Source organism: Neoarthrinium moseri, assembly GCF_022829205.1.
Source record: "Neoarthrinium moseri strain CBS 164.80 chromosome Unknown scaffold99_Wmoseri_CBS_16480, whole genome shotgun sequence".
NCBI lineage: Eukaryota > Fungi > Ascomycota > Sordariomycetes > Amphisphaeriales > Apiosporaceae > Neoarthrinium > Neoarthrinium moseri.
The window spans coordinates 73,213-98,462 of NW_026055213.1; the positions used below are offsets into that span (position 1 = coordinate 73,213).

The 25,250-nt window shown below is 52.1% G+C and overlaps 9 protein-coding genes across 9 annotated transcripts; 2 read left to right on the top strand and 7 right to left on the bottom strand.

Moving 5' to 3' along the window:
- Positions 1-1,279: 1,279 nt before the first annotated feature.
- Positions 1,280-2,077, bottom strand: JN550_012966 (uncharacterized protein; the record flags this gene model as incomplete). The annotated part of the gene is made up of 1 exon (XM_049311501.1): positions 1,280-2,077. One exon carries the CDS (start codon positions 2,075-2,077, stop codon positions 1,280-1,282), a length of 798 nt encoding a protein of 265 aa, XP_049165081.1.
- Positions 2,078-6,983: 4,906 nt separating this feature from the next.
- On the top strand, positions 6,984-9,059 carry JN550_012967 (uncharacterized protein; the record flags this gene model as incomplete). Its single annotated transcript, XM_049311502.1, has 1 exon — positions 6,984-9,059. The coding sequence occupies one exon, from the start codon at positions 6,984-6,986 to the stop codon at positions 9,057-9,059; it is 2,076 nt and encodes a 691-aa protein (XP_049165082.1).
- Positions 9,060-10,071: 1,012 nt separating this feature from the next.
- JN550_012968 (uncharacterized protein) lies at positions 10,072-11,878 on the bottom strand (the record flags this gene model as incomplete). The annotated part of the gene is made up of 2 exons (XM_049311503.1): positions 10,072-10,179; positions 10,346-11,878. 2 exons carry the CDS (start codon positions 11,876-11,878, stop codon positions 10,072-10,074), a joined length of 1,641 nt encoding a protein of 546 aa, XP_049165083.1.
- A 490-nt stretch (positions 11,879-12,368) lies between these two features.
- On the bottom strand, positions 12,369-13,060 carry JN550_012969 (uncharacterized protein; the record flags this gene model as incomplete). Its single annotated transcript, XM_049311504.1, has 2 exons — positions 12,369-12,481; positions 12,556-13,060. The coding sequence occupies 2 exons, from the start codon at positions 13,058-13,060 to the stop codon at positions 12,369-12,371; spliced, it is 618 nt and encodes a 205-aa protein (XP_049165084.1).
- Positions 13,061-14,720: 1,660 nt separating this feature from the next.
- Positions 14,721-15,403, bottom strand: JN550_012970 (uncharacterized protein; the record flags this gene model as incomplete). The annotated part of the gene is made up of 2 exons (XM_049311505.1): positions 14,721-14,979; positions 15,045-15,403. 2 exons carry the CDS (start codon positions 15,401-15,403, stop codon positions 14,721-14,723), a joined length of 618 nt encoding a protein of 205 aa, XP_049165085.1.
- Positions 15,404-17,970: 2,567 nt separating this feature from the next.
- JN550_012971 (uncharacterized protein) lies at positions 17,971-19,528 on the top strand (the record flags this gene model as incomplete). Its single annotated transcript, XM_049311506.1, has 3 exons — positions 17,971-18,122; positions 18,185-18,212; positions 18,278-19,528. 3 exons carry the CDS (start codon positions 17,971-17,973, stop codon positions 19,526-19,528), a joined length of 1,431 nt encoding a protein of 476 aa, XP_049165086.1.
- A 203-nt stretch (positions 19,529-19,731) lies between these two features.
- Positions 19,732-20,934, bottom strand: JN550_012972 (uncharacterized protein; the record flags this gene model as incomplete). The annotated part of the gene is made up of 3 exons (XM_049311508.1): positions 19,732-20,180; positions 20,243-20,714; positions 20,773-20,934. 3 exons carry the CDS (start codon positions 20,932-20,934, stop codon positions 19,732-19,734), a joined length of 1,083 nt encoding a protein of 360 aa, XP_049165087.1.
- Positions 20,935-21,722: 788 nt separating this feature from the next.
- Positions 21,723-23,184, bottom strand: JN550_012973 (uncharacterized protein; the record flags this gene model as incomplete). Its single annotated transcript, XM_049311509.1, has 3 exons — positions 21,723-22,364; positions 22,417-22,537; positions 22,580-23,184. The coding sequence occupies 3 exons, from the start codon at positions 23,182-23,184 to the stop codon at positions 21,723-21,725; spliced, it is 1,368 nt and encodes a 455-aa protein (XP_049165088.1).
- A 23-nt stretch (positions 23,185-23,207) lies between these two features.
- On the bottom strand, positions 23,208-25,143 carry JN550_012974 (uncharacterized protein; the record flags this gene model as incomplete). Its single annotated transcript, XM_049311510.1, has 2 exons — positions 23,208-25,078; positions 25,134-25,143. The coding sequence occupies 2 exons, from the start codon at positions 25,141-25,143 to the stop codon at positions 23,208-23,210; spliced, it is 1,881 nt and encodes a 626-aa protein (XP_049165089.1).
- Between the last annotated feature and the right edge of the window lie 107 nt (positions 25,144-25,250).

Genomic DNA, 25,250 nt, shown 5'->3' on the forward strand with positions numbered 1-25,250 from the left:
TTTATCAATGCGGTATGTACAGACACAGGAGTATAGCGCAGCTTCTGTCGAGAGCAATTGGTCCCTTGTAACCTCGCGTCAGGAACCCTGACTCTTGTCTTGTCAGCTGGTGCTTAGTTGGCCATAACATCTTGGTGGGCATCCATTCCCGAAAATTTGGTGGTACTATTCCCGCTAGACATTCCAAGCCATTGGCCCCTAAAACGCGCTCCTCTTCAATCTGAGGGCGACATCTTCACTGTGCACCACTCTTCGTGGTACACGTTTCAGATTTTGAGGATGGCTTTGATCTCGTCGAAATAGAACCACCACGCTCCCCCAATCAACATGAATGCGAATAACCACTGTATCAACATCATTTGGGCTGTTGCCGAAGACGAGTCTGTCGCTTCCTGATACCAAGCTGTTGACTTAGAATCGCACTCGCCAGGGACCCGTGGCTCGTCGCACTTGTCCTCGTGATCAAGGAAATAGCTCCCTTTCCACTTTGGTGTTGCTGCGGTGCGTCGGTTCATTTCTGCAGGTTATGTTTGCTTCTGAAGAACGAGATAGAGAGTTGCTGATGTACTTGATATGGCGTTGACCAGAGCTTCGCTGCAATCCACAATTGTGCTTGGAACAGAATATGCGACTATGATTGCCTTAGAAATATCGAATCCGTCCCAACGTGATATGAACCTGTTGTACATGAGTCCAAACGTGATTGAAAATATATATCACCGTGAGGAAACGTCTTAGGAGTTGGACAGCTGATTTTGTTGGTCGTAATTTCGTTTGCCGCGATAGTGGCGTGATGTCGGCCTCAGCTCAGCTCATCAGTCATCGAACGTTTTCCCTACAGTCGCCCTAAAGCTAACGCCCCGCAACTCGGGACCGCCCCAGTTGGCCACACGGGGCGCCTTATCAGAGCGGCGGCCAAGACTCGAGCAAGAAAGAAATGTTATGAGTGGGTGGCCGGGCATACATTGAAGTACATAAGTATCTGGAAAAAATTGCATGACTTGATCTGAAATTCAACAGAACAGAATCGCTCAACAAGACCCCATGTCCGCCCGCTCGAGCGCCCTGCGCAATGCACACAGCTCAAGGGCTGGTGCCTACTACTTGACTATCAAGCGAATCGCAAAGATGCCGTTGAAAGCCAATGGAAGTCAATGCGTCATGTCGTTTACCATGGTCATGTACCCTTGGCCTGCGCACATAGCCGTAGGTAGGAAGAAGGCCTCCGAGCAGGCGCTAAGCAGCCCAGTCAGAGATTTGATTGCTTATCTCAACTAACTCAACTATGGGATGCAACGCTTTCATACAAGCTGGCAACTTCTCGGCCAGAACCGTGTAAATTGTTGCCAGTTACAGGGATCAGGGTATTCTGAGCGGTAGAAGACAGAGGTGAAAGGGAGTCTTGTCGCCCAGTCTTTTTCTCGGGAACAATTGTTGAGTGATCAATCACCACATTCTGCTGCTCATAGGAGCCGAGCTTTTCATTTTTTCTAAGTGCCGCTGCATATTCCGATCTGAACGTGGCGTCGAACGCATCTCTGTTCCACACAACTGGGTGTGCGTGGGGTTGGACTTTGCGATTCTCCCTTTTCCAATCATCTGTAGCCGGGTTCAGTTTCGTCATGTTGTTGTTCTGGGACAGAAGCCTGAGTGGATCGTTGCCAAGCGTCCAGGTGGAATACTCAGTCTGACTACCACCCGGAATATTGTCCCGAGTGCCGTCCACTTGATACGCTCGGTAGTCGGGCTCATTCCCCACTGGTCTGTAGACAACTTGTGCTGTATTCATATCGGTCATGTGCATAACGAAGCCAAAAGCCTGTTGGCCTTCTGGCCAGAGATCGTCACCCCACATGTTGATACCCGAGTAAAAGCCAACGGTTCCAGACTTCGTCAGTGGATCGGTGCCATCCTCTGGACTGGAAACCGCTGTGTGTCGACTCTTGTGACCTCCGATCCCCCAGTCAGACACGTCTGTTGGACCAAAGGGGATCGTGGTCGCTTGATTCTTTTCCAGATGCCGGTCACTCTTACCAAGAATCTTGGTGGCAGAGAACATGGTCGGGATATCGTCCATGCTCACGTTTGGATCTATCAGGTTTAGGCATACGTTGACATCAACCCCTTGCAGCTGAAGGGCTAGAATGAATGCAGCCTCTAATGATAATGGGCCGATCGGACCTTCCTGCCCTCCAACTACTTCAGTGTGCGCAAAAGGTACGGCCAGCCTGAGGTTGAAATCTACACCAAAGGTGACCAACCCTCCATGCCCCGGTAGAGGTCACCAGTAGGTAGTCCCCTTTGAACCTCATGCGCTTGGGTTGGTTCTCATTCCCGAAACGCGTGTCCAAATAATGCACTACGGACACGTTATTGGTGAGCCACGAGGACTTTTTGAACTGTGGTTGAGAAGAGGGTCTCGTCCAGCCCAGCTCCGTAGAACTTGAAAAATCTGTGGATATAGGTGGCATTCTCATCCGCCGGCATGTTGTGCCCATTATTTCGAATGTCAAGTGCTGCTTTAAAGAGACACCTCCAAAGCATGCGCAGTCGATAACCAACCTCTAAGTATCCCCATTCTCCAGGTATAAAGAATGGAGCTCCCAGGTTAGAGGTTTCATCGACAGGATTCTTTGGTACATTGCCATAGTTCCAACCCTCGAGGCTGTATGGGAGAAAGGTCGTACTGATGCTATCATCCATAGTATTGGTCCCGTGGCCTTTCAATGACGCCAGTTCTTGATCCAAGAGTCCATCTGCACCCTTGGGATATCGCAGGAACGTCCGATACCCTTTCTCGGCGAGAAATTTGTCATCTTGGGACCCGTGGGTGGCGGCCCACGGGCTTACTGGTGCTCGATTCTATGGTATATGGGCAAAGCAACAGTTTAGTTGGGGGAACGCAAATTGCAGAGGAGAGAGTCGACAAGGCAGAAGAGAGGTCCGAAACAGCTTATTGAATAACAAGCTCTACTGAAACCAACTCAGAGGCAGACTCTTCGTATTTGTAGTGCGTGGAAAGAAGCGGATACAAGGTGTTATCCAAGTAGGTGGAATGTGAGTTCAATGGAATGCCCAACTTGGGTCTTCAGCTCGCCTCAATTCCCAAAGATGACGCTAGTCTAGAAATCAAATGTCTGATTTCAAGCTTTGTCTTACAACATGGTACACCTTGAGGTGTATTGATATGTGAAATAGTAAAGATATACAATCCTCCACTCATCCATAGTGTTGATATCGGAAGATTTGTAGGCCCAGCCTGTGCAATATGGCACTGTGGTGCCAACCAATCCGTAACATATCACCTGCAAGCGGCTCACGGTGTTGGTGCAAGAATGGACACCAGCGCGTATATTACTCAATGAGACCTTTTAGGTCTTGAATTCGCAGTAGCCTGCTTAAAGAGCGAGCCTGCATGCTCAACATCATAGTTCAGGGGTTTAACCAAGTTACGTTAGAGCAGGAGCGTTACAACCGCTTTGCCACGGCTGCCGCGGTCGTCGCTTGTTATTTCACTACATTATCTAGTTTTAACTCTATACTATTTGTTTCGCGTCAGCTTTAAACTATATGATATATATATATATTAAACTGATCGGCAGCTGTAATAGTAGAAATCGTGTGGCTGGGCATACTTAAGGAATCTGAAGGAAAGCGATCAAGATAACATGAGCTCAATTAGCACTAGCTAGGAGGCCCTAACGAGCAGGGTAATAATACTATTGGCTTCAACAAGCACTACATATTCCGTAGTGATGTTGTTTGAATAGTCGAGCTGATACCTTTTGGCAATGTTGGCATTTGAATAATAGTTGACGTGTTGCAAATTTCCAGGATACTGGAGTTATCCACCTCCACCGCGGCGGACGAGAATGTGCCATCCAACGGGCCGTTGCAGAACACATCAACAATTATCGAGTCCCCTTCAAGAGCGGTAAAACTCTGCTTGAACGTGGTAAATGTATCCGGCAGGAACGAGGGACGAATGCCATGGAGAAACCCAACGCCATCAAGGACTGTAAAGTAACAAGTGTCGCCCCTATCCACATTGACTAGTCTATAGTCGAACTTCGCAATGTAGTCTCTGCCCTGGGTTAGTGGAATCGGCTGCTGAAGACGGACCAAGACAGGTCGGCCCGCGGAACCACTCATATAGGTGGCACTGAGACGCACGGCAGTAAGAGATTGGCTGCCCGACCGAACAATTTCGGCGTTCGCTGCATCACCACGGGTACTGTTGCCCTCAACTCTAGTCTCCCAAGGCAGGAACGACCTACTAGCGTCTTCGAGGCCAGGGTTCTGGATGAGGTTCTGGCTGCGTAGTGGTGGGGATAAATTGTCAGCTGCGCATGGGTAATGGAAACAAGTATTTGGAATGGAACTCACGTGCAGGAACGTATGGTTGGCAGGCTGCCTGTTGATGTGCTAGTTACACTCGCAGTAGGTGCACGCGTAATCGGCAGATTGGTTGTGCTGGTTTCGTTCCTAGAGAAGCTCTTGATCGTTGAGGTCGAAGTCGGCCTTACGGATGAACTACTAGACCTGGATGTCGAGACCGAAGACGTTACCGGCCTTACAGGGAAGAGGTTTTGGTGTGGTATTACGAATGATATGAATAGATGGGGGGACGATACGTTATCCTTACGTCTACCAACTAGGAGCCCGCATGCTTTGATTAGGCGTATTATGCCATTGCGGCTTTGATCTATCATAGTTATTCTTTGCCTTACCATGTGCATTAGAGTCAAGCAAGCTGTTATTTGTAGGAACGACGCGATTAAGGTGATTCTAACATAAACATACTTCCGAGGGATCGGTCTAAATAAGAGACGTGAAAAACATCATAATACTTGAAAGCGATCTAGTTTCGATGAATAAGATGTAGCTCGCAACAGAATGACAATTACTTGATGCGAAAAAGCTCCGCTTCATAACCAGGTGCTGAGGTCACCTTTATATAGTGCTCTTTATTTAAGAGATATTCGACAAAGCATTCACCTATCAACTCATATTGTCCCTGGTGACACCAGTTCTTCTCCACCCTCCTTAGAAGATAGGGTACTGCCCCCCCTTCCAAAATCACAACCATGTCTCCGACATAAGCTGTCCAGGGACATCGACCGTAGTGGCCATCAGAAGCTAAAAAGTATCATGGGTGGACACATGAGTGGACCGTAAGGGCAGTACTCGTGGGTCTCGATCAAACCCTGGCGGTTTGCAGAGACGGTTTTTGAGTCCTCCATTTGCACTGTAAGCCTGGCATTTCGGTCAATGCTCTTCTTCATAAGAGGACTTGACTAGCAGCTTGATCGTCAATCAGATGTGATAGGCAGAGTACTATAGTCAAGTGGAAGTGAAAAGCCGCATATAGTGACGGAGTCTTATGAAGCGGGGTCAGCAAGTCGGGCGGACGTAGCGAGTTCCAACGTGTCACAACCAACCGGGCGAGGCTACGTTCATCCCCAGCGGCAGGCTGCCTGGTGCCCGAGCCTACTCAAATAACGACTGATCGCCAGAGCTTACTCAGACAATGGATCGCGGTCGCCTTGCAGAACTTGGCGATTGATGTTCTGAATACGAATAAGACTGCTCGTCTTATTGCTAATTTATGCCAAATACATGAGGTTAACACCACTTCAAGGTTGGCGCCTGTGCGGACAGAGGCTTCACACATTTGCCCACAACTGTTCTGTTGTATTCTCCGGGGCTGAGGTCAAAGAATTACCTGCCTCGAATCCACCCTTAGAAGTACTCGCAGTAGTGAATCGAAACGGCCAGGTTTTGCGTGTCCATGACTTCCTGCATAGGCCTTATGACAAGGGGGAATCTGGACGTCGGCTAGGCTGTCGGTTATGAACAGCCGTGTAAGACCCTGAGCTGGGATGCTTTTCACTAGAAGCGCCTCACTTCGAGTGATAATTCGTCAAGCTACGCTCTGTCCTCTGGATGATATCCTGTAATACGGAATCTATACCGTCCTGCTCCCCCGCAGCCCATGACAACCGTGCCGGTTTCGCCCAGTGCCTCGATGTGCACCGACGACCGAGCTACGACCTCTGGGGCAAGTCATTGGAATTTTAAGATCGCTCCCCATCCGACATATAATATACGTATATATATATATTTTAGTGCATTCTGGCCCCCTGGTTCCCGGGGCTCTGTCATCGACTTTTGACTTCGAACTCACGTATCACGGATTTTGCATGACCTACGAAGGGAGCAGCCGAAGTCTCGGAATTAGTTAATCACATGGTTGAGGGACGCCGCGATCGCGAAGCAATAGATGCAACGTAAGAAACACTATAACGAGGAGACGTGGCAATCACATGCATGGCCGATAGACACATAATGCTCAGTTCCAACAGACTGGCATCCTATGTGGGCTCTATGTGATTTTCGTGCCTGGTCAAACCAACCAACCTGATGCTGGGTAATGGATCAATTAGGCGGCACAGATGTATTCTGGTTCCCCAGCTAATAGCCAACCTTTTTTTGAGGGCCTTCCCAACGCGCAGAATGGCCAAAATACCATCGCGTCTGGAAGTGGGTATAGCCATGCGAAACACGCGAGTTGCTGGGCCAGAAATAGTCCCACAGATCCAGAGCTCCATGTACGCGACCTGGAGAGACGTGCATACGCCTAGCTTTTGTAGTTTAGGGATCTAGTGCATGTAACGAAGTCTAAGTCGACCCCCTGCATAGCCAAAACGATTGGCTGTCGTTTCGCGGGGCTAGTGGGCGGCTCAGGCGCTATACCGCGATTGGCAAAAAGTAAATACAACCCGATAAAGGGTCCTCAAGCATAGCTAGACACGCCCAAGGTTGTTTACTTCAGTATACGCGACTGGCAACAACTGTTGTCTTAGCCAAAAGACTCTTGCCCTTTATTATACAAGCCATTGGCCAAGTATCAGTCCGCTGTTCCTGCTTTTCTCTTGTTACACGACTCAATTGGGTCACAAGGTGTAGCCCGCGACGTAACAATGGCGGAAGACCTCGACGTCCCCATCGCCATGCGCCGCACTCCCAGGCGCAGCGCTGGCAACGCATCATTGATCCGCACGACGAGCAATGGAAGCTCTGTTTCCTCAGCGCACATGATGAACATATCCAGAACCCCTAGCAAGCCGAAGACCAAGAAGCGCGTCAGGTTCTCGGACCCGGGGCCGGAAATCAGTCGAAACTCTCCATCGTCGTCGACCGGCCTCACCCCCATGGTGCGCCGCTCGTCGCTTCTGGGAACCACACCATCGCCCAAGCGAAGGAGGCACTCTGCGCCCTTTAGGACGCGCGTCGATGACGAGGTCGACGAGCTCGCAGGCACGGGAGACACGCCCAACGTGATCCGCTTTCTGCCACTGCGACAGGTCCTTGACGATCGGGTCAAGCGCAGGATCAAGCGCAACGGTCTGAGCGAGGAGATGAACGTAATTGACGAGGAGAAAAAGCAGCGTGCCGACGCTCAGAGGCAGGAGATACAGCGCCTGCGGCACGAGCTGGCCGAGAAGGACGCTGAGATCGACAGGCTGAGAGACGCAACCATGGTCCAGGACGGCGAACGCCTCATCGAGCTCGAACAGCAGGTTGAGCAGCTCAGAGGCGAGCTGGACAGCAAGACTGACCCCGCAGACCAGAGCCGCTACGATTGGACGATGGCCGCCCGGGATCCTTTCTCAGACAGCTACATGGACGATGAGGGTTTCGGCGACACAACCATGGGCGATCTAGTTTGTAGTACGCCGTCCAGGGCAAGGACATCTTTCCTCACACCCCCCTGCACAAGCCCCTTGGCACCAGCGACTCCAACGTCTATGCGACGGATGCCGTCCACGCCATCGTCCCATGCTGCCGTGCAGACTTGTCTGCCGGATCCTGAGAAGGAAGCCCTCGAGGCCGAGTTGGGATCTCTACGTCTCGAGCTCACGAAGATGGGGGACACGCTCGAGAACTGCGAGGCTCTCAAAGCCAGAATCCAACAGAAGATCTGCTCAGTACAGACCAGTTCGTCACAGGAAGAGCTCGACCTGGAGGCCAAGCTCGAGATGGTGGTCCAGAGCCTGTCTGACAGAACTGCGGCTCTGCTCGATCTCAACGCGTCACTCAGCGCCTTGGGCTTCCGCGGAGATGATGCCAGTGAGATCGTATCCTCGCTTGCCGCCGCCTTCCGCTCTGCTCGGTTAGAGCTCGAGTATCTCACACCTGGAGAGATTGCACTGCCGCTATCTTCGCATGGTGCCGAGGTTCTAGATCTCGTCCTGACACGACTACGCGATCTGGCTCGGAAGGCGAAGGAGGACGAGGAGGAAATCGATGAATACCACGCACTAGAACTGTCACTGCGACAGCAACTCGGGGCGCGTGTGGAGGCTATGGATGGCATGAAGCGTGAGCTAGGCAAGAACGCCTCCCGCCTCAAGGAGAAGGACGAGCAAATCTCCGATTTGGAGGTCGGCATGGACCGTCTGAAGGGCGCCATCGAGGGCTACCGGCGGGATATTTCCGAGCTGGAGAATCTGGTGCAGAGGGTGGAAGATGACGGCCGCGAGACCGAGGCCAGCCTCCGCACCCAGGTCGTCGCCGGTAAGGCTGAGGCCAAGAAGAAGGATGACAGTATTGCGCAGCTGGAAGTAAAACTGGTCTCCGTGTTATCAGACACCGCCGAGCTCCGGATCCAACTTGCAGACGTTCAGGCCAAAAGAATAGCCAGCGTCACCGCGCTCAACAAATCGCACGGCTCAGCCCTGGCTCTAAGAGATGCCCGGGTCACCGAGCTGCGGGGAGAGATCGACAGCATCAATGAGTCGCTGCGCAATGCACATGAAACCATTCGCCAGCTGCGCGTCGAAAATCTGGGCCTACGGAGCGACATGGACGACGAAAGGAAGAAGGCCAAGGAGGCCATTGACTCGATGAAAGCAGAGCTGGAACGCGTGCTGAAGATGAGTGAAGGCATCCTGGCAACGCCACAAAAGAGCAGCGCGGTCGGTCAACGGCGTAGCTCTCGCAAACAGAAAGCAGCGCCTGAAGACACACCGGAGTCAGGCAAAGGAAAGGCCTGAAGAGGCGGAGATTTGACAGCGGACTAGGCTTCCTTGAGGAAGAAGAGCTCGACGTCTAGGCGTGTGCGGCGCGATGTACAATCTTTCACGTAGTATTTTCTTTGTTGTACATGATCACAGCATGTGTCATATCATAAGTTTCGGAGAGCGTTCTGGTTGTATAACACCTTTGGTACAGCTCTTGGCCTACGCATGGCAATATATACATATAGGGCATTTTGAAAGAGCTCTCGTTTGTGATCGCGCTCATCAAACCCGCTATAGTTTACCCGCGTGAGAGGGGCTAAATCTGCAGTGAAATAATTTCTTTGGCAAAAGAATTCGGAATTTTTTTTTTCGATAATCCTTGTAAGTAGCACTTGCATCACGCAGGTGGCTTTCGTTCACCAAAAGAAACATCACTCCTCCAACCCCGTGAGTAGAGATTTGGCTATGAGAGTATCTATGAGACTCTCAAGATTACGAGGTTGGCTAATGCGTGATTTATATTGTAAGTCCCATCTTTGGAAAATGACGATGCCTTCGCTCTGAGCATCGAAGAGTCTCAAGGCAGGCGGTCGCAATTTGCGGGAATGGTGATCAAGGGGGCCAGGACTTCCTTTTTGTCACCAGAGTACGCATCTCAACCGTCAGAGCTCTTCTTTAACATCAGCCAACCGTTTAAGGTAGATCAGGACCTCCAGGTCTGGTTGAAGCTCGCGGTTATCAAAGGTTGAAAACGCAGCAAAGCTTCATCCTAGATCAGGGCTTATAGAACTTCATCATTCGATTGTCAGGAACATGGGAAGAGTGAAAGATATACTGACCCAGGCCTGAAGGCAGCCATTCAACTAAGAAGTACTTACAGCTCATATGACTGGTAGTCTGAAGCGGAAGACCCAGCCGGTTTCTGCTAGTACCAGGTAATATAGTGTGCGACTCAGGTCATGTTACTTATCGGCATGGCTGTGGCGATGCAATGCTGTGGAAGGCGGAAGGCGCTTCTGTACTTTTATTGATCAATCCAGCGCGTCTATTTCTTCCCACGTGATTTTTCAGACACAAGCCTCTTCTTGACGTGTTTTGGCATCTTCTCTTTCCTCTTCTCGCGCTTCTCCTCTTTGACGGCCTGTTTATGATGCTGTGAAATGTCAGTATGCATCCTTCACAGAGATGATACTCCGGAACAGCCAACGACAACAACGCACCCCATTCTTGATGGGAAGAGCTGTACTGGTGATGCTGTTGTCGGGTATCCCGAGTTGGCCCAGGGGAAAAATATGATGCCTGGAACATTGAAAACATACCTTTTTCTCGTCCTTGTCTTGGAATCTCTTGCCTCTCGGTTGGCCCTTCTCGAACTTGCTCTCGTCATCAGTTCCATCGCTATCCAATGCCGCGCCTTCATCATCCTCATCCTCGGAGCTGGCCTCGGAGCCCGTCTTGGCAGGGACAACTTGGTCTGCCAAGAGGTTTCGGTACACAAGCTGATCGCCCTGCCCGGCTCCAATCTTTTGCGCATCCTTTTCGATATCGTAGACCTGTTCCAGCGTCTGCGGGATGTACTGGTTTCGGAACACTTCGTTGTCGACCTCCTGTTGCGCCTGGCCATCCTCGGTGTCGTCAGTGGGCGACCGTGAAGTGTAGAGGCGCTCCAGAGTTTCGGACATCCCAGGCTCCTCCACTGCCCCCTCGGGCGCTGAGATGAAGTCAAAGATTGTCCGATCACTCAAAGTATCGACACCCTGTTTCCGGAAGAAGTCGCCCGTGTTCTTGATATCCATACGTAAGAACTCCAAAGATCTGGGATGGTCGTGCTCCACACTCTGAGACACATCGATAATGTATAGCTTCTTGTCGTTGTAAAGAATGTTATACTCGCTGAGATCGGCGTGCACCAGCCTGCATACTTGGTACATCCGTCGCATGACACCCATAAGCTGAAGGTACAGGGAGTGCCACACTTGATCGGCGTCATCTCCGTCAATGGTAGCATCTCGGAGTCGCGGGTAGGCCCAACCTCTACGGTCGCCCAAAAAGCCCATGGCCAAGACATGTAGCTTTAGGTGAATAGGCTCGGGGCAGGGAATGCCAGCAGCGTGTATTCTTCGCAGGTTTCTGAACTCCTTCTCGGCCCACAGCTTAACCATCTTGCGGTTGTTGCCTTTCTCGGCGCCAGACTTGAATCGGTGTTCGCCAGTGATATACCGTTCTCGGTCCTTGAAACTTAGGATGGCGGTCTTGTAGACCTTAACGGCCCTCTGTATCCTCGAGCCGTCGGCCTCGTATGCGACTGCACCGTAGACGTTCGCCTCCTTTCCTGTGCTGATGGCGCCGTGCACTTCACCAAGGACATCGCGGTTGATCATCTGCAGGAGAATCATACGCGTGCGCTGGTCCAGCACCTGGTCGCTCGTCGCCCTGTCCGCCTTGTCCTTGTCTCTGTCCTGGGTGTCCTTGACATCGTCTAGGCGGATCTTGGCGGCATGTTTCGAGAGGGCCGATATCTGATCGTCGACGCTGGCGAAAGTATTGGCGGCGGGCTTCTGCTGGTTGGCCCTCGGCAGCACCAAGGCGCCGCTGTTGAGCTGGCGCTGGCGGTTGTAGTTCTTGGTGAGGTCGGCGCCGTCATCGTCTCCGAACTCGTCGTCCTCCTCGAAGATGTCTTCGAAATCCTCCTCGTCGCCGTCGGCAGCTTCCTGGGGGGCCGAGGGTTGGGCAAGGCCGCGAGGCACCTCTTGGCTCACCGAGACATCGTAGCCCTCGTTAGCCTTGTAGACGTGGGGTGGTTCGTGGGGTGCGGCGGCCTGAACCGCAGGAGAAGGGTTCGACTCAGCCATGGTCGCTGTGGTTGTCGGTACTAGGTAGGAGTATACGAAGTAATGCCGCTATGTGGCATGAGTTTGGGGGCGGTCGAAGAGAGGCGGACGCGGCGACGTCTGGATTTATTTGACGTCTTCGATGTCACCGATGACTCTTTTCCAAAATTTCAACGCCACCAGGTAAATTTTGGGCATTGACGACCTTACCTACCCCTCCCCCCACAATTTATCTTTAGCGCCTTCAGGTCCCTTGATGTCGCCTGAAGTCTGTAGGGGACGCCTTATCTAATCGGATAACCCCACTAAAGAGAACCGACTGTATTAGTCCGGGGCGTATTGTGCCTGCTTGCCCCTGCTTCAACTTTTACATAGATATCACCTGTGTTATGTACAGTAGGAATACCGTGTTCAATATATGCAATTATTAATAAAGGCTTCCATTCGACTGATTACATCTATTCGGACTTTTAGCAAACTTTGTGGGATAATACCACGCCAAACGAATGACCTAGCAAAATGGCGGTTCGCAAGGTAATCCGTAGCTGTAGGATGTATAAACGCCAATGGGACACTCGTCATAGTCCTGGAAGAATTCAAAGTACGAATCATTTGTGCTCGTGACTGCAATCTCGTCAGCAAACACCACCCCTACCTGCCCCTCTCTTTGAGCATTCTCAATGGGAAGAAACACTTACGTCCACTAACACAAGTCCCAGCACTGACATAACATGGCCCAATGTCGATCGTGTACGCGAAGCCGGGCTCCATGTGCACCGGCGGAAACGGCGGAAACGGGCCCGGCCGGGGCTGGTTGTTGAACGTGGTGTCCGGGCCGGGGCAGCTGCCGATGTCGTAGCCGGTGAAGAAGAAGCTGCCGCCGCCGCTGTACGTGAAGCTCGAGGTGCGCAGCTGGTCCTGGCGCGGGAACAGGAACTCGAGGGTGCAGTTGGCGTCGGCACGCGACGCCGGGATGTCGAACGAGAAGATGCTCGACACGTCGTTGGGCGTGAACTTGCCAAAGTACGACGGGCCATACGCCGTGTCCGGGTGCGCCGCCGAGATCTGCGTGATGTAGTGTGGGAACTCGAACTCGCCGGGCGTCAGGGAGCGCGGGCAGCCGTCGCGCTCCGACCGGGTCCAGGAGGTGGGTGAGAGGGGCCGCTTGGAGGTCAGTGTGAAGGAAGTTGCCATTTCAGGCATTATGAGCATGAAGAACACCAATAACGTCGTCATGATAGGAGTCTCCATGATACTGATTAGCTGGGACTCTTATGACAAGGGGCTTGCTATTTTCTGAAGTCGGCCTGTACAGCGATAATCCTCAATATCCTAGTCCTTAAATACAGATGCAAAGAAAATATCAAGATCGATAGGTATATGTTCTTATATCTACGGAGGCCTGTGATGAGTGCGTTGAAAATGCTCATATGATCGAGTCTCATGTATATAAGCTTACCGGGCATAACACAAACTTGTCAGCTCTGATGATTGGCGGAGACTCTCGATGGTAACGTGAAGCTCGGCGTCAAACCCCAGATTCAGTCGTAAAAGAGCCAAAGCTGTCAAACGTTGAGCCAATCATGTTACGGTACCCATGTGGCACTGCTTATGTGCTGGAGCTCGTATGTGCGTATGTGACCTTCCTTGTTTCCCCCCCGCAACTTGTATCACCGTCGCAGTGCTGATCGATATTGACCCGGATTATATCTCAGGCTCTTGGAGTTTTCTCGTACCGGAATGCTCCAATTCCCAAGGCTGGCGCTTTTCCGGGGTTAAGAAAGTCCAGCAGGGATGCTGCTCATGCTGCTGAGGTCTCTTAATTCTATATCCATGGAAGACATCAACCTCGAGGTCAGCCAGCTCGTAATTATCGCAATGCAAGTAGACAACGCCCGTTAATCAATACCAGAGCGTAGTTCTCGTGTTTCGGGTTACTCCACGGATGGATGCATGAGCATGGCTGCTGCCCCGTTGCCCTCAACCCCTTCGACAAAGTATGTGAACGGTATGGCACGGAGGCTTCAAGCAGAATGCACTCGTCAACGCTCTGAGAAATGAACTAATCTTTGAATGACGTTTATGCGCTCAAATTTAAGAAGATGGAACATTCTATTTCATTGTTCATTTCAACTGGTGGAAGGAGGCGTCAAGGACGCACCATAGGACGCATGACATAGACATAAGAGGTAAGATATATAAAATGGCTAGGGAGGAAAACATGGGACAGACAGACCTACTGTCGCCTACTATATGAGTCTAGTGCATAGATATATAGACTTTCTCGATACGACTTCTAGTATCTGCAACGGCTTGACCCTGTCCGTGTTCCCATCCGATGTGAGATAACCACCAACAAGATCTGTTCTCGACATGTAACATATATATAACAAAGCGATCGCATCAACATAGAAAGATAACCTATGTTATTGTGTCCCAGTTTCAAGTCTGGCTTTACCGTGTATCGTCACATGGATTCGGTTGGTTATGAATATTATATTCCACGCGTCGCCAACATTCAACGCATGGTAGGTTGTACGGCGAACTGGGCTCTAGTCGCGAGAATTTGGTATTTTCTTTACGATGGTACACTTGTCGAGATACTGATGTTGGAAATGTAAATACTCATTTCATTTATACAGTTTCTAGCTCTCCAGGTCTTCGTCTGGTCCAAAAATATGTACGATTGCTGTGCCGGAAACTTGCTACAGGCGAGCGCCCAGCCCAGGAAATAATCGCAAACTCCATCAACTCGGGACGATATGTTGCTTGCCCCGAAAACATTTTCTTGGTATCAATTCAATATGTTCTCATTAGTACTCCACGCTGGTCCTCATTCCACCCCCCATAACCTGTTCCCCGGCTAACTGTACTGACGCGGTGCCTGTTGCTGCTGTTCCTGCGTCTTCGTTTGCGCGCCGTACTGTGGCTGCGGTCCCATGACGTAGTGCTGCGGTGCGCCCTGTTGGGGGTGGACGGGTTGCGGGATGCCGCCGTTGGGGACGAAACACACGCGCTGGTTGCAGTGGGTGCAGTAGTGGTCAACATCGTAGAACCAGTGCAGCATGCACGGCAGACAGGCGAGACAGATGCAGAGACAGCCTATGCCGATACCTGCGAGACTACCAGGAAACACCATGTTAGTCGCACTGCAGTCAATTGCACTCTATGGGTGGTATTCTCTTACATGGTGGTGCTAGAGCTGTGTTCGTCAACACGGGTCGGGCCCCGGTGGCTGCAGAAAGGACAGTCGATGAGAGCTGGCATGGCGCCCAGCTGCGCCAGCGGTGTTGGGTGCACCATATGGGTTTGCTGGGGCGCTGCCTTGTTCTGATCGTGCTGTCCATTGCCCTGGTAAGTCGGTTGGGGTTGTGCTACGTGCTGCGCATCGTTCTGGTATGGCGACTGTGGTTGCGATATGTGAGGCCCGTCGTTGTGGTACGTGGGTTGCGGTGACGGAGACAAGGCAACTTGAGGGTCTGAGGGGTGGTGCGCCGGCATCTCGTGGGCCGCCTCCGGCTTCGTGTCTGTGGTTGTAGTATTCATATTTGCGATGGGAGTTATATGTCTTCCTCCAGCGAGTGGTGTTGGTGATTATACTGCGAGTATGCTAGAGCTGGGCAGACCGGTGCACGGTGGATGTAGTTATCGGACAGAACGTGTCAAACAGACAGAAGAAACAACTTCGAGAAGAGATCGAAAGGAACAAATAATGAGCAGCAAGTGGCACGGATTTTGTTATGAGCCTTGGATGGAATCAGCCAAGCGTACAGCCCCACGATCATCGTAAGTAGACACAGGCCGATATCCCTGAAATAGCCCTGTGATATGACTTAGTTGCGGGAAGGATCTAGCGTGTGGTCGGGGATAGCCAGACGCGGCGCTTCTCATTGGCCGCTGGAACCGAGCCTTGCCAACATCAGTAAGGAGTGCTGGGTGGGCTGAGCCTTAGATGATGGCTGCGCCGTCGAGCGACCCTAAAGTGCGGTGCATGCGAGACTTTGCCTGCTAGGATACGGGCGGCACGGACTGGACTCTAATTTCGCGAGGCAAATTGGTAGTTCCTTTTCATTGTTTGGGGGGCTTGTCATTTGAATGGCAAAGGGAAGAGGTTTCTATCCAGGCTGCATACTATGGTAGTTGCCGTTACACGAGTTGCCTTGTTTAGCTTCAAAGATCAAGCCTGGCCTTCAAATGCCTGGGTGTAACCACGTGGTTGGCGTCCGGAAGTGGCTCCTGTAGCTCTTGTAGCTCCAGTAGCTCTGGTGGATGGAATCATGCAAGACAGTTACAGAGACCTAAGCGAGATGTTCTGGTGGCGGGAAATAAGAAAGCCGAAACTCACACAATGCGCGACCTGCAGAGTCAGTGGTTTCCTTTGGAAACACGTGCAGGCTTCCATTGACGGAGGAAACTTCACTGTACCATAAGTTAATATCTCGTGCTTATCCCCTCCTATTCGACAGGCTTCCAATGCGCATGTGTACCGCAGTAGGAGCCATTCGGCAAGCGAGCCCACTAAGTCAAGGCACACCTCACCAGTGACCCCCCGACCCGCTAGTTTCCCGCCCAGGCAGGCATTAGCTTGAAGGTCGGGTCTTAGCGCAGCCTGGCAAGGTTAGCAGATTGCCATTTTTAGAGATAGGGCAGTAGGGCTACCAGCTCCGGGCTACCCCGGTGCCGCATAACCTTGAAAGAGACGGCAGAGGGGGAGGCGATGGTAGCATACATAGGTACGTAATGTGGTGAGGCCACTGTCTCTGGAGACAACCACCGTCTAGGGATCACACGTGATGCCTAGATGTCCGACAAGCATCAACGTCGCAGTGAGAACTGCCGTCGCTGGATCGCGATGGCTCGCTGCAGGCTGGCTGACCCGTGTCGCTGGGCCATCCCGAACGGGTGGGTGCGTGTGACAAAGGTCGCCCACGTTTCGTCTGATTTCCACCAGAGGCAAAGACAGGTCAGACCTTGTCACGGGTCACCGCTCTCTCTGCGCCTTGTGCCTATAGCCTGGCTCGAGACGGAGAAAAGGCGCACCTCATACTTACACTCATGAACAGTCCTGAACCTGTGCCCGGGTCAATACCCTGTCTCATCATTAGCAGCGCAGTGCGTGATGTTATAGTTACAGCACACAGGCTCCCAGCAACCTATTCCAAGAACCGCAAAGGCACACGTTCAGGGGAAAGCAGGCTCGTGCTATACGCGCAAGGTGCATACAGATGCGGTCAGCTTACCGTCGCAGTCTGTCGCGGCCGCCGATACACGAGGGGTGGTTGGAGGAAAGCACTGCATCTGTTTCATTGCTGCTGGGCGTCGACCACAGATAAAGGGTACAGTAGCAATATACCGGGGTCGAGGCATACATATGGCACCACTATACCCCACGCTGGCCGAAGACATGATATGATATGCATGTCCTGTCGAGCCGGCCAAACAAAGAACCGGTGAGCAGCAAGATGGCTGCGTCGACCTCTCTTCACGGGCTGGTTAGGCGTGTCAAATATCGTGCTTCAGCCTGCAGATGACTCATCCACGCCTTTCGACGGACGCATCGTCATCCTGCTTCCCTTGCCTCGATCACCCGGGGAGGGCGGGCTGGCAAACATCTGGCCCCCCAAATTTGCCGGAACGGCGCTTAGTTGCATGATCACCCGTTGGCGATCCCAGTCCATTGGGTCGCCCGGGCCCAGCCAATGCTGCAGTTCCCAGGTGGCTTGAGTGTGGAATGGCACCAATACTGCCGAACCCCGGCCGTCTGCCCTGGCACGGCATCCCCGCAAGACCCTGGTCTGTCTCTCAGATCCTCTCTTCGGGCCACGTCCAGATAAGAAGAACCTCGACACCGCACACACGCACGCACGCACCACTGCCGCCTGTCCGTGTCTTGCTGGACTTGCACCTTGGTGCTTCATCGCGGCCCTTGCGCGTCAACAGATATGTCCGAGTCTGCGCATTCGAAGTGGCGCTATCGCTTCGTCTCTGAGGCCGCAATCATCGGCCCCTCCCCTTGGCACAGGCCCTGTTCCTGTCGCATCTCGGATATCTCATAGCAGCCGGCCTGAGTCTCGCAGCTGAGTTCCGTCCATGATCGCGGCGCCTTGTGCAAGATGGCGCTCGCGGTCCGACCCAAGAGTGACTATGCAAGCCGGCTGGACTGGGACCTCCACAGGGACACCATCACGAGGCTGTATTGGGATGAACGGAAGACCTTGAAGGAGGTGGCGGACTTCATGGAGAAGGAACACGACTTCTACGCCACGTATGTAGCACCCACCTGTGACAAGTCAGGCTGAATGGAATTCGTGTTGACGTAGATTGCAGACTGAAGATGTACAAGTCCCGAATAAAGGTAAGCCCATACGGTCTGCGGAGAAGGAACTGTATCCTGGACATGGCAGTTAACATGGTGACCAGAATTGGGGCTTGACCAAGAATCTGAAGAGCCAGGAGGCAGAACGAATTAAAACCAAAGTCGACCAAGGCGCGACGCCGACTCTCCCCGTGATCCGGGGCCGGCAAATAGGCTCCAAGAGATTCAAGCGTCACTTGAACCAAGTCCAACCTCATTCGCCCACCAACCAGTTGGTAGCTCGACGGCATACGCATAGTGCTTCGCCACCTATTCCACAACGCCTTAAATCCCCGAAATTACTGAAGGAGGCCGAAGACTGCATCCAAGCCATTATGAGCTACACATCCAGTCGCTTTGACGACCACATCTGGGACTTGTCGTCCCACGACTATAATTGGGGCGGGGACACTGCGTCCTCATGGTGGGTGGACATGTGGGTCGTGTCAGACTTGATAGAACAGCGGCGCAGTTCTCCCGAAGGCTTTGAGCTGCTTGAGGAGTGCTTCGACCGATATGGGACCCTGATCGTAAACCAGCACCCCGGGCTGGTCAGCGCTACACTCTGCACCATCCTCCAGCTCGGCGGTGTCGGCCCCGAGCTCGCCGAGTCTCTCCTGCGGTATGTGGCCGGCCTAAGCCAGATCAAACTGGGGCCAGCTCACCCTTTCACCCGTCTCTGGACAGTGCTCGTCGGTATGGGTCTACCGCAGATACGCCAAGCTGCATTCGCCCTCATGACAGCACACATGGATGTCATCAGGGCCAACACCGAGCCGGGCCAACGCTTTCGAACTATTGCAGATGTACATATTACAAGGCGGTTAGCGAGGTTCGCTGGGATGCCCATCCAGGCGGCCAACGGCAGAGTTTTCAATCTCGCCAAAGAAATCGCCGAGAATATGAAGTCAGACAACGACATACAGTGGCTCAACTTCACGGCCTTTATCAAGGGGGCCATCCTCGTCGACGGCGGCCTCTACCAGGAAGCCGACAACTACCTGGAAACGATCCGCGACGACCTCTTCGGCTGGGGCCGCAACACGGAGAACTTCTACGGACAGAAGGGCAGGATCATGGTCGGGCTCGGCGAGTACGACAAGGGCATCGAGTGCTTCCAGAAGGGGCTTGACATCGTCACAAAGTGGGACCGGCGCGACCTCTCGCAGGAGGCCTTCGCGTACCACCATATGCGCAACGCATATCGCCTCAAGGGAGACGTTGAGGGAGAGGAGAAGATGAAGATCAAGTTCCTCACCTCCTGGAACTCGCTCGTCAGCCAGATTAGGGCTGGCAGGCTACACCCCCTCGATTGACAGGGGCCGTCAGCGCAAGCACAGACGGGAGTTGTACGAACAAAGCTTTACACGGGTGGAGAAGGTATACCGCGCAATGGGATTAGCGAGGAGTACACTGGAGTTGAATGCGGAGGCAGTAGATGTATCTTAGTCCATGTGATTGTGCTCACTGTGTAGGAAACCCAACAAGGCCATGTATCCCCCCTTTTGTTTCCCACGGATCACGTGTGGCCTGCGATCTGCTTGGGCGTGTACAACTCCTCCAGGTACTTCTCTTCCTCTTCCGTGAGCGTCTTGCCGCCAGCCTCGATGGCCTCGTCGATCCTCGCAACGCTGGAGAAGCCAATGATGGGGCTGGACACGCGCTTGTTGATCCAGGCTAGGGCGACGTGACTCATTTTCCAGCCGTGCTTCTGTGCGATCTCCTGGACGCGCGAGATGATGGTCAAGTCCGGCTCGACCGTCCCGTGCGATCCCGGAGACGTGTCCTTCTCGATCTTGCTACGATCCGTGGTGCCAAAGTCGCTGGGGGGTCGCGCCAAGTGTCCGCGGCACAGTGGCGCCCAGGGGATCAGACCCACGCCGGTGTCGTTGCAGAAGCGGTTCATCTCCCGCTCCTCTTCACGGTACAAGAGGTTGTAGTGGTTTTGCATCGAAATGAACTTGGTCCCTGTTCGTCAAGTTAGTACGACAATAACACTATTGCTTCATGATGGAATTCGGAAAACATACAGCCATTCTTCTCGGCGGTGAATTGCAGGCGAGCAAAGTTGACCGCCCACATCGAGGACGCGCCAATGTACCGCACCTTGCCGGACTCGACCAGGTCGTGCAGGGCCTTCATGGTCTCCTCCAGGGGCGTGTTGTAATCGAAGCGGTGAATCTGCAGCAGGTCGATGTAGTCGGTGTCGAGGCGCTGCAGGGAGGCGTTGACCTGGTTGAAGATGGCGGCGCGCGACAGGTGGTACTGGTTGACGTAGTCCTTGGAGCGCTCGACGGCGTCGCGCATGAAGAAGTGGCGCACGCCGGGCTCCTCGCCCACGGCCCCGTAGCACTTGGTCATGATGACGACCTTGTGCCGCGGGATGGCGTACTTCTTGAGCGCCTTGCCCACGATGACCTCGCTGGCGCCCTGCGAGTAGACGTTGGCCGTGTCCCACGTGTTCATGCCGCGGTCGTACGCGGCCTTCAGCAGAGGCAGAGCCTGGTGTTCTTGTGAGCTCCATGTCTTCCATTCTGTACCGAATCAGGCTGTTACGTACCTCTTCCTCTGGGATGGCCCACGACTGGGCTGCCGGTTCACCGAAGCTCATGCAACCAAAGATGGGAACGGATACCTTGAGACCGCTCTTGCCCAGCCGTCGATACTCGCATTTCGAGTTCGCGACCGACTCCTGCAGACTAGCGGGTAGATCCGAAGCCATGGCGGTTGACGTGCGTGGATGATGATTGTGGTGGTGGAAGTGAATGGTGTGTTTGCCAAAGATCTCAACTGCTCACGCGCAATTGGCAACCGGTGTCTCAAATCTGCTGGGTGGCACCAACGCTCCGTATTCAGAATTGCGTGCTACAGCTCATACAACGAAACCCCACCTCGTGAGGGGTACCGCACCGGAACCCTCAGGGTACTTGCACTCACAGGCCTGAAGTGATGATGCAAGACACTCGGTGTTAACAGAAGATTCCACTAACCCCGCAGCGGCTTGTTGATACTGTTCGTGGCGTCTCTTGTCGGATGATAATCCCGCTTATCCGGGCCGCCCTATAGTCAGCCGTATATGATTAGAGTTTAGACTAACTCAGCTAGAGGAAACGCTGTTCACGACCTGATACTAATCGCTGACTATAGTGATAGTATATGCAAGTGCCACAAGGTAATAGATAGTCAGTAGCCGAGTTGTGGCCAACAGCAGTCTCATATTGCTAAAAAGGAGAATTAGCTTGGGGTGATTATCCGGCCTCGTACATTTCGCTCTTAACGGAGGTATGAGAAGTACACATTCACGCTGAACAGCAATCAAAGGGTCTTTTGTCATACTATTGATCTCGTCTACCGACAATAGTTCAGCAAGTGAGTGACTTTCAAAGTCCAAATGCGGGTCACAGGTCTAGCTACGCAATTAGCTACCAATCATATTCTGCAATTGTCACGGTCTCTTCGTAGTCCAACAGACATTTAGCCAAGCCCAGTATCGCCACGAACATTTCGTGGCTACTCCTGAGAGTCTTCGTCACTCATCAATACCCATTCGCTGTCGTCATCTACGTCATCCTCGTCCTCGTTGCTTTCCTCAGCAGAGCTGTTGGTTGTCGCCGCGACGACTTCCGACTCCACAGAAGTCTCATCAATGCTCATAGGAACAACTGAGTTGGTTCCAAAGAATGGGTGGTTCTTAGACAAGAATCGGCCATGGCACAGAAAACCCATAGGTGTGTGCACGACATCCTGCCCACGACGACGAAATGTCAACCACTCCAGAAGAAAGCCTTCAGCGTCTGTAACTGATGCTATGGTCTTTCCTGGGTCGTATTCATAGCCATCTCTGAGCTCCTCAAGATAGTCTCTGATGGGCAGGCATTCCCCATGGTCCACGTATAGGCGTCCTGAGAAGATGCCCAATTCGATGGACAGCCATTGTGGGAATTCGTGGTTCGGGGGCAGAGCGGGGACGTTGTAGTAGTTCAGTTGTCCCAGATCCACCATCTGCTTTGTTACGGGGGGCGCGTAGGTGATTAAGTGTAACTTCGGATGTGCCTGAGCTTTGATGCGGTGGATCATGAGCTCTGCCTCTTCCGGAATAATGACTATAGCTGTCTGGCTTGTAGTGCTCCAAAGAACCCATTCAACTGGGCGCTATGATGCGTTAGTCATTAAATATGTGTAGTTCAGGCTCTGTATCTCTTACCAGATAGTCGTCGTTCTTAGCCCGCTCGTGAGTTTTGAGCTGGACAGTTCGTAAGAACTCTTCCGTCACAAAAAGGCGAGATGGACTCTCTCGAATGTCGTATTTCTGTCCAATGGCAGTTCTAGCAATTGCTGCCTAAGCGTGCTTGAACTTGTGATTCGACGGAAGATGGCCAGTCTCAAGGAAATAGTCCAGGTATTTGTGCAGCTTTTCGAAAACCAAGGCAGTGCGCTTGAGCGGTTTCTTGGCCAATCGCACTTCCTCCACCTGATATTCAACCTCACGCTCCTGTTCAACTTCGCCAAGAACATCAAATCCGGATCTAGAGTCGCTTGAGTCTGAATACTGCATTGTATCGAGTTTCTCGGTCATGTTCTGGAGTCGCTTGGAAGATAGTCTGGGCTTCAGCGTTCCATTGGTTTTGGCTTCGACCTTGGGTTCGATTCCACCGTAAGACTGTTCCAGTGTCTGTTTCTCTGGCTGTTCGATAATACTCAAGTACGCGTCTCGCTGACGTTTATCTGCGAACATCTGGCTGTTTGTGAAAGCCGCATCTGTTCGACGACAAAAATCCCTACCCTGAGCAATGTAAAGATTGCGTAAGGTGTCGTTAGCTCGACAAGTCTGTTCCAAAAGCCAGAAAACAACATCAGCAGAGTCAATGAGAGACTTTGGTTTCTTGCCGCAGACATCAAGAATGCTTTGGTGTACCTCGGGAGGGGCGAAGAATGTGACGGATTGAGTTGTCTCCAGTTGCCGTAGTCGCATTGCAGCTATAATCACGTTATTATTCAAAGCAGGAGCGCAGCTCCCTCGTTGGAACTCTTAACTTGTACGGTATGGTCCTTGGTCTGTCCTAATGCCAAAGTCAAAGCGCCGCGTGTCTGTGGAGGAAACTTGAAGTCTGTGCCTCGGGTATGCGCCTGATCCAAGTATACCACACACTGATCGAGTCGATCGACGAACGGTGTCGCTAACAAGGGGATATCTTGCTTCTTGCCGCCACGGTACTTGACCCAAGCTTTGTTGTCGTTTCTGAAGTACACTGCCGCTTTGGCTTCTGTGTCAATCTCGAGCCATTTTTGGGCTAGATCTTGGTTGTCCAGATCGAGTATGTATGCCCCAGCATCGATCAGCAATCTGATTTTTTGAGACTTGATCTTCTGAAGTAGACTTGGTTCTGAGAGCGGCCGTCCAAAGTCATCTGAAGCTTTGTAGTAGCCCCGGCTTCGATCTTTGAGAAGATATGTCAGAACCTTGGCGTTGGTCTCGACTAGCCTGGGAAGATCGTCTTGCTTGATTGTAAGCGGTAATAGCAGTTTGTTGTCATTGGTGCCCGAGAACCCAACTGTAACATTAGCCTTCAACTTCCCTCCTGCAGAGAACTGCGGCAAATCCCAGCCAGAGGCCTGGAGCTTCACCAGGAACTGCCTCGCATGGACTGGAAATACGAAGTTATTCAGGTAGTGGTTGACAATACTCCTTTGGTATCGTAGAGATCTCCACAAAGTTTCAATCTGCGGCTCATCTTCTAGATTCAAATTGTTCCATTGCCGCAATGTAGTTGGAAGGACCATAGCCTCACTAATCCAACGATCATATTCAGTCGTTGGATCATCAGAACTTAAGACATGCTGCAGCGCCTCGCTGAATTGGGATTTTGAGATTCCTCCATAGTAGAAGGACAAACAGGTGAAAGCGATAGCCGCGTCGGGATGACCAAATTCAGCTTGTTCGTGAGGCACACCCTTTGCCTCGAATGGGACAGCGATTGGGTCTCGCGCTGGGTGTATTCCAAATTGGACATTCCATCTTTTCTTCAAGCATGACAGAAGAATCTTCTGTTTCAAAAGTCCACGGATGAGAAGAAGAAGTTTATAAGCTGATTCTCGATCTGCGAAGTGTCTCGCTGCACGTCGGAAGTTTTTGCGGATAAGATTTTCATCCGATAGAACCCGTGTTATCTCAGTTCCAATCTTTTGGGTCCAGGGTCCCGGCATACGGAGACTCTGCAGTCTTCCACAGGATACGTCGTTCACCAAGAGATTAGTTAGGGCGTCTTCAACTTCTTGCTTTAGAAAGTATACAGTCGGGTAGCCATGTCGCCTTCTGACAACGATGATACTTTTAGGAAATTCCTTACACAAAGGCGTCAAATGGCCTTCAATGAGATCTAGGAGGCTCTGAGACGCATGCCATCGCAGTGCATGGCCATCTAAGGGCTCCTGAGATCCGCTGGGATATATCAGTTGGGTCTTGACAGCTAGACTGAAGTCGGACTCATCGATCACATCCCGGCACTTTGCGGTCAGCCATTGTTGAAACAGCATCATGTCCCTCGCTTCATCTAATCGTATGTCTTTCAGGCGTTGAATTCCACTTAGTTGGAACGAGAGAACAGTCTCCGGCATGGTGAGCATCACACCTCGGGAAGTCAATGTTTCTTGATGAAGTTGTCTGAAGAGAGTTGTGAACTTGGATGTGGTTGGCGTACGGCGTGAGAACGGAATGTGGAGGATATCGCGGCCCAACAGGCCACCTAGCTTTGTTTGCAAAATCTGAGCAGTCTGTACCAGCAAAGGCTTGGGAACAATGAGCCGGGAAAGTTGCTTTCCATCAGCTAGAACCGCCGCTACCATCGGCAGGATACAAGACGTTTTACCTTTCGTGGGTCAGTAATAAGAATGGAGTTACTGCTAACATGTCATTCAACTCACCTCTGCCCATGTTTAACTGCAACACTGTGTTCGCGCTAGCTGCTGGTGAAATCATTGATTTTGCGACCACCACTTGCTCTTCGCGGATGAGCAGATCACTGTCGATCTCTAACAAAA